The sequence below is a fragment of the Hyaloscypha bicolor genome, assembly GCF_002865645.1.
Source record: "Hyaloscypha bicolor E unplaced genomic scaffold K444scaffold_60, whole genome shotgun sequence".
Classification (NCBI taxonomy): domain Eukaryota; kingdom Fungi; phylum Ascomycota; class Leotiomycetes; order Helotiales; family Hyaloscyphaceae; genus Hyaloscypha; species Hyaloscypha bicolor.
The window spans coordinates 1,165,377-1,174,140 of record NW_020194562.1 but is presented as its reverse complement, the minus strand read 5'-3'; the positions used below and the strand labels follow the sequence as shown (position 1 = coordinate 1,174,140).

Here is an 8,764-nt window from a genome sequence, read left to right as displayed (position 1 = left end):
ATTTAAAGCTAAAGAAAGAAAAGGATCTCGAAAAAGCCTCGGATCTAAATAATTGCGAGCTATATACGGGCCTATATACTAGCTTAAGCTCGGGGTCACGTGTAATAATCAGGTAATTATAGATGCCTAATGCCTCTCTAGCTCTAGTCTAACCCCTACTAGTACTATATATTATAATAATTATAATAATAAGTAATAAGGAAGCTTTATAATTAGGAAAAGTAATTAACTAATTTTAATAACTTAATAATTATTTACTACTTAATAGGAATTAATAATAATTCTATAAATCCTCGGGAGAACTTTCTAAAGCCTAAGAAGTTTAAAAGAAAAAAATATAAGCTATATAAAAAAGGAATTAGCTAAGAACTTATAAGTAATTTAGTTATAATATACTTTATTTTTTTTCGAAAATTTCAAGGATTTCTAGTAATATAATTTATTTAATTAAATTAATAAAAAGCTAATATAGCTTAATTAGCTATTTAATTTTATTAAGCTAAGCTTAAGCCTAATATAGAAATTACTAAATCTAATTTTAATATTTTATTTAAGAATTCTGAAAGTAAAAGATTTAAATTAAGAATTTTATTTTAATTAAAAAAAACTCTATTAAAAAACTTATATAATTAAATAAATAAATAAATAAATCTTAAAATAAATAAATCTTAAAATAAATAAATCCTAAAATAAATAATAATAAAAAAGAAATTGAAGAGAATTTCTTTCTTATATTATAATAAAATCTTAAAATAAAATAAATAATAATAAAAGAAGGATTTAAGGAAATCTCTCTCTTATATTATAATAAAATCTTAAAATAAAATAAATAATAATAAAAAAAGAATTTAAGGAAGTCTTTCTCTTATATTATAATAAAATCTTAAAATAAAATAAATAATAATAAAAAAAGAATTTAAGGAAATCTTTTTCTTATATTATAATAAAATCTTAAAATAAAATAAATAATAATAAAAAAAGAATTTAAGGAAATCTTCTTTTTATATTATAATAACATTTTATAATAAAATTAATAATAAGAAAAAAGAAATTTAAATAATTCTTTTTTTATATTATAATAAAATTTTAATTTTAAAGAAATTATTTTATTTAAGTCTTTATTATTAAGTTTTATATATAAGTTTATTTTATATTATAATTATTTAGAAATTATTATTTTAGAAATTATTATTTTAGAAATTATTATTTTAGAAATTATTATTTTAGAAATTATTATTTTAGAAATTTTTAGTTTTCTTTTTTAAAAAAAAAACTTTTATTAAATCTCTTAACTAAGTTCTTATTATTAAGTACTATATATAAGCTTAGTTTAAAGACCTATATAACTTATATTTTAAATTAATATTTATAAGTAATAATAATTTGCTTCGAAAATTTTAAAGAATCTCGAAAAATTAATATTATATAAAAAAGATACTTAAAAGAAAGCAGTTTTTAGCCCAAATTTAGTATTTATTATAATTCCTTAATAATTGCAAAGAATTTAGGTATTATAAAAAGTAATACTAGCTTAGAAATATCTTAAAAGCAAACTTTAGACTTTAGTTTTAGCCCTAAACTTTCTTAAACCTAAAGATTAATAATTATATTATTAACTATACTATTTTAAATACTAGCTAGGTAATTTTAGGTATTTAGAAATTAGTATATATTGAAATTAGAACTAAGTTAATTTTATAAAAAAAGAAGAATTATATTATAAATATCTTTAGGTAAAGTATTTAGTATATTAGTAATAGAATTAGGGCCTAATTATCTATAATAAATAAAATAGGCTTTAAGAAAGGCCTCTTTATAATAGTAGCCATAATAAAGATAATTCTTATAAAAGAATAATTAAGAGACCTAAAATATAATATATTAATAAGAAATCCTCGAAATTTTCGAGAAATATTAGGGCTAAATTTAGGAAACTTATATTAATAAAAGTACTACTTTTATAATACAAATAATACTTTTATAATACAAATAATACTTTTATAATACAAATAATACTTTATAGTACCCAAATGCTAGATAATATCATTATTTCTCTTTAGGAATATATCTGCCCTATATATTATATTAGTTTCTTATTCAGGAACTAAAAGAAATAGAAAGGGAGAAGTAGGGGGAATTTAGCTTATCGCAAATACTTAGCAGGATTAGGATTAGTAGGCAAAGATATTATATCAGGTACTTAGCTATCCTATTAAGCTTTCCAAGTATTAACTCTATTACTATAAAAAGATATAAGATCAGATTCTCGTAATTTTCGAAGAAAATTAAAGATAAGAAGGGGGTATTTTAGCCTTATATATTACTCTAATACTGCAAGACAAGCCAGCTCTAGCCTTATATAACTAGTCCAGAGGGGAATATAAAGCGCTGCGGCATTTTAATAGTCTTAAAGGACTCTTTTGGTTCGTAAATCGTGGTATTATTATAGTTATAATTCATAGAGTTGTATATAGTGAGTTAATATTTTAATGTTACTCGGGTTATACGTGATTTTCTCTCATTGGCTGGATTAAGCGAGCCGCGATTTTAGCGTGTTTTGGGACCGTCTTTCTTCAGGAAGAATGGCAGTTCAAGGAATAGAAGGGTTCACCCACCAACCGCCCAAACCCACTTCCCGCCCAAGCAAAAAATCGATTTTTCTCACTGTTTATAATACTAATAATTGATAAAAATCGATTTCCGTTATTTAATAATACTGGCTCTCTTAATTATAGGAATTTTTATAAGAGGACTTATTTTAATTCTTTTTTATATTGCTTTAAAATTCTTAAAATATAAATAAAAACTCAGTTTTATAAGTAATATTAATAATCATTTTTACTTGAAAAAAAAATTGTGATTAAAGAGTATATTTGTTAAGTAAAACTTAACAAAATATAAAATCATATTAATAATTGATAAATTAATCTTAAAGTCGAATTTGGGCTTGGGCAGGAAGTAGGTTTGGGCGGTTGGTGGGTGAACCCTTCTAACCATTCGGCGTTTCCCACCTACAATTCGCCTAGCACGCCTTGTAGGTGAGGGATAGCGATACGCACAGAACAGCGATACGCAAATCTGAGATTTGGTGGGAATTTCTCCTTTTCTCCCTTTGAATTCTCATAACGCAGCGTAATAAAATAGTGTCTAAGTATTGGGAATTGATCCCAAGGTACAGGCCCTTTAGCTTAGTAAATTTTAAAACTAAAAAATTAAGGCGTTATTATGATGCAATTCTGCCCGATTTGCCCATACAAATTTTGGTGCGATTTGCGTATCGCTGTCCCTCACCTACAAGGCGTGCTAGGCGAATTGTAGGTGGGAAACGCCGAACGGTTACGGAGCGTAGGACGCAAAGACTTGCCCAAGCACAGGCCCGCTCCTATTGGCTCACGAAGCGAAATTGTCTGGACACGTCTCTGTATCTCAAGACATTACACATTTGATATCACGATGAATATGCCCTGCAACCAACACTTTTCTCTTAACCACCTTTGAATGCCTGCAAATAAGGGACATTGTCTGGACTGAGGTTCACTGCCCTGCCAGCTCACAGACTCTTCAGCACTTGGATCGATCGACTAATCAGCACCACTGTCACAACGTTCAAGGGCTTCTGGTCTCAGACACAAGATAGAAAATGCGCTTGCTCAAAACAGACACCATTGAACTCCATGAGTATTTTGATACTCAGATCCCACCATATGCAATTCTTTCTCATCGATGGGGAGATGGCGAAGTCACTTTACAGAAGGTGCAAAGTGGGGAAGGCCCACAAATGCCAGGATATCAGAAGATCATCAAGTGTTGCGCCCAGGCTATCAGGGATGGATGGAACTATGTTGTGAGTATTTGAAGTCAATTGCTACAATGGAGAGCTGGTCGTAGCCAATTGTTCAAGTAGCGAAACTGACTGTTGATCAGTGGATTGATACCTGCTGCATAGATAAGACGAGTAGCGCGGAGCTCTCGGAAGCCATCAATTCAATGTACAGATGGTACCAAAAATCGCAGGTATGCTACGCATATTTAGTCGACGTTCCGGATGGTACGGCCGACCATTCCCGCCCGGATTCGCTTTTCCGGCAAAGCAAGTGGTTTACTCGAGGTTGGACGCTTCAGGAGCTCTTAGCTCCGACTTTTGTGGAATTCTATGACCAAAACTGGATCGAAATTGGCACAAAATCCAGTATGCGCACTCTCGTTCAAGAAATTTCAAAAATTTCAACTTTAGTTGATATCGACAAGGCCTGCGTTGCAGAAAAATTGTCTTGGGCTTCTACCCGAGTGACGACTCGGATTGAAGATCTGGCTTATTGTCTAATGGGTCTTTTTGATGTCAACATGCCTCTGCTTTATGGGGAAGGGCACAACGCATTCTTAAGATTGCAGCTCGAAATTTGGAGTAGGACGAATGATGAGTCAATATTTGCGTGGGGTATGCCAAGCTTGGAGGCTCCGCACCGAGATCCGAGCTCCGCTAGACTGCCAATTCCCTCTTTGCTCGCTTCAAGGCTATATCTCTTTGAGGGATTGAACGGCATTGAAACGTTTGAGAGAATTTGGGAACAAACCTTCCCCGAAGCACACTTACTCGATGCCATAACATTGACCAATAGAGGAACGCGTTTGGATTTTCGCGCTCTCGAGTTCCCCGTCATCCGCGTAAGCCCGAACAGCGGTTTTTGGATGAACGAATTTCTATTACCACTTAAATGTGGTCGCAAAGATATTGTGCAAGGCATACAGCTTTTTGCCATACGTTTGTATCAAAACTCAGAACTTAACTGGTACCGGGATCCACTACTGGAATTAGTAAGTATTGAGTTGATTAAAGCCAACTCTTTGAAATCAGAGCATGTCTTGATCAACATCCCTCATTACTCTCGGAAAATGGCACGGCAAGTAGCTACTGGCTATACTGGCGTCCTGTTTGACACGGCTTCCCTTTCCGATAATAGACTACGAGTTTCGGAGAAGTTTTGCTCTTCTCCTAACGAAAGAGGGGGCTTTCAGTGGACCATTATTGACGGCAAGAACGTGCTACTCTCTTTCGACCAACAATTTTCAATATACGGACTCTTTGCGGCCCTACGTATTAGTGCTGAGTGGGCTGAGTGGGACACTATTCTTCTCCTTGAATACAAAGTTCTTCGCGATGGGGATGGAGCAGCCTCACTCTCTATTCAATCGCTCCCTAGAATCCAGGGACTAGATGACTGGATAAATACAAAGTCGCGAAGTGAATTGAGTGGTTTATTTGTGGAGGGGAATGATCGAGGGACTTGTCCTCTTCGAGATGGTAGATATATTTCAGCAAAGCTCAAGAAGGGTATTCATTCCGAAAGTCCCGTATTCAAGGTCACCATTACGATTAGCGCAGGAAAAGAGCAACTTGGGTCCTACGCCATTGCTGAATCAGATATCCACTCTCGATTTTGGCCTTAGACAAGCCTCTACACTATGCGATATCTCGTTTTTCCAACTATGGAAGAGCCGCGACTGGAGCTTCAACTTCAACATCGTTTGAGCTCCCCCACCATCTCACGTTTCTTAATGTCGCCGGTTTCAAGAAATTGAGCCAGTGGCGACGTCAAAACGATTGCAACTCCATGAAGGCCTGACAGAACAGTTCCAGGATAGAGCGTACTATTTACCCTGGTACGTATGGCTGCTTTCGCTTAATCCCATTTGCTGACTAGAAAAAATCTAGCTGAGCCGTTAATTTTGATAGTTTAAAGGCAAAGAAGAATTGCAAGTCTCTCTTTATATATTTAATGCTATTACAAATTATATTAACATGACCAGTGTGGGAAATGAGTAGAGTAGAGTAGAGTAGTGGGCCCTACTCATATTCTACTCAATTATATTTCTCACTACTCATACTCTACTCAATACTCAACTCAACTACTCTAGAGTATTTTTAGAGTAGTTGAGTAGTGGGCACGTGATCCGTGCACGTGACGCGCTAGCCTAATTTAGTAAGGCCCCGGGATGGCCCGAGCCTAGCGCTATTGTACTGCCCAATCAGTGGTAGTGAGGCTTGGTAAGCGAGGTAGAACCTTTACAATACTACTAGAACCACCATGACTCATATATTATATTATATTACTAATATAAGAGCTACAAATCAGAAATTAAAGGACTAGAACCTTCGAAATATAGCGGTTCTTTGTAAGTAGGGGAATAATAAAGAAGCCTATAGAATATTAGAATTTTCTATAAGAATACATGGTTTTCCTCGAATTCTCGCTTTTTTTAAAATTATAATTCCTTATATATCTTCAACCATTACTCTTATAATAATACTTTATACTATAAATATCTTTATATATACTCTATATACTCGAAAATGTCTCAGCAATCCTCGATTAAGCTTAATATAAGTCAAAACCACCCTGATTTTATATTAAGGTCCCTCGATAAAGAACCTCTTCTCTTTAAAAAAGGTTATCTAAAAAAGACTTTAAATCCAATTCAAGAGAACCCAGAGGAGACTCGTACGTATAATATTAGGTGCCTAGTACAAGGCTATTCGTAAGTTAATAATCTTAAAGTTTAGTATTTTTATATTAACTAATATTTTAGAAAAATGTGGCTAAATCAACGAATATATAGTCAAACGAGTAATTATTTAGCTCACTTTCGAAACTCACATAAGTTTATTAATCTTAATACTCTTTCTGATAGTGGGAATAGTAGTAAGTTAATTAATATTATTTAAAGAATTATATACTAATTAGATATTAGGTAAAAATGAAGCTTCTTCTTCTCAGGTCTCTCAACCAACTATAAATAGTCTTTTTAATAGACAATCAGGCCAAAGAGAAGATAGCTTTACTATTAGTCACTTTAAGAGATTATTATTAAGCTTTATTATTAGTAATAATATCTCTTTTCGAGTAGTTACTATTCCGAGCTTTAAAGCACTTTTAAAATATTTAAATTAGTAAGTACTTATATTATTATTATTACTACTATATAAACTAATATTTTATAGTCAAGTACTACCTTTATATAAGAAAACACTAAAGGACGAGCTTAATTTGAGCTATATAGAAAAGAGTTTAAATATTAAAGAAGAATTACAAGAGAATATTAATTCTCAAGGAACCTTCTCTATTACTTTAGATACTTGGACAGCTATAAATCAAAAGGCCTTCCTTGGAATTACTATATAAGTTTATATATTCTTATAATATTAAGTAAAGCTTATACTAATATATTATTAGATATTTTATAAATAAGGATTTTAAATTAAAATCTTATTTATTAGCTATAAAAGACTTAAACGATATACACTCTGGCGTTTATATACTTTCTGTCTTATTAAATGCTTTAAAACAATATAATATTGAGTATAATATTACTAGGTAAGTAATAAAATTATATTTCTATAATATAATTACTAATATATTTTATTTAGTATTACTCGAGATAATACTAGCTCAAATAATATCTTATTAAAGGCTTTTATAAAGCATTATAATAAGGAAGGCATTAAATTTCAAGGAGATATTTCTTGTATAGCTTACGTATTAAATTTAGTAGTTTAAGATATTTTAAAAGCTCTTATTAAGAACGATTACGATACTTCTTATTCTACTGATTTATATAAGCAAGAAATAGAAGAACTTGAAGATAGAGAAGAAGAAGAAGGAGAACAAGTAACAAGTAAGTTTCTTATATATTTTATAAGAGATTTATTAATAAATTATAGATTTATCGATTTAGAGAAAGGTTAGAAAGACTATTATAGGTCTTAAATATAACCAAGAAAACCGACGATTATTAGAAGCTCAGATTAAAGCTTTTAATATAGAAAATACTCGATTCCCTCAACTTGGTAAGTAATTAATAATCTAATTATTAATTAATACTAATTATTTATAGATCAAAAAACACGGTAGTCTTCGACTTATTATATATTAAAGAACTTTTTACATATATATAAAGCTATTGAGGTTATTATTAATAGCTCTAATTCGAAGGCTTTTAAAAATAAAAGTTTAGTTTTAACTAATATTAAAATTACTTATTTAAATAATATTTTAAATATAATTTCAATATTTATTAAAGCTACTACTAAGTTACAAGCCGAGAACTACCCTACTATATATTATATTATACCCGAGGTATATAAAATATATAATAAACTAGAAAATTTCAAAAAGGAATTTAAAGTAAGTCTTTTCTTAAACTCTTCTTATATTATTAATAATAGTATACTAATATTTAATAGGATAAAGCATTTACAGATGCTATTAATAAGGGTATAGCTAAGCTTCGAAAATATTATCCTAAAATAGGCGTTTTAGATAATAAAAGCAAAGCTTTATATTTAGCTCTTATTCTCGATCCTCGAATTAAACAAGAAGGATTAACTAGTATTAGCTTATCTAGTGGTATATCTTCGGATATATATAATAGATTAAAGACCGATTATAACATATAAGTAATTCCTTTAATTAACTTTTAATAAATTAATAAATTACTAATTTTATTTAGATATAAATATAATTATAATCTATCTCAAGCTAGATCCGATTTCTCGGATATTAATATGGCTGATTCCGACGAAGACGAAGACGATATATATATTACTAATAAATATTCTAATATAGAAGACGAATTAGTAACTTATTTAGAAGAAAAGAGAGAAGATAGAAAAGTAAGTATATTTCACTTAAATTTTATTAAATAACTACCCGATATTCTCTTAATCTCTTTTTACGAATTAGTACTAATATATATATAGACTAAG

General features: G+C 30.5%; 1 protein-coding gene across 1 annotated transcript; it reads left to right on the top strand.

Annotated features, from left to right (window-relative positions):
- Window positions 1-3,640: 3,640 nt before the first annotated feature.
- On the top strand, window positions 3,641-4,437 carry K444DRAFT_473433 (HET-domain-containing protein; the record flags this gene model as incomplete). Its single annotated transcript, XM_024872907.1, has 2 exons — window positions 3,641-3,844; window positions 3,925-4,437. Coding segments are annotated over 2 exons (717 nt in total), but the record flags the coding sequence as incomplete, so codon positions are not given.
- Window positions 4,438-8,764: the final 4,327 nt, after the last annotated feature.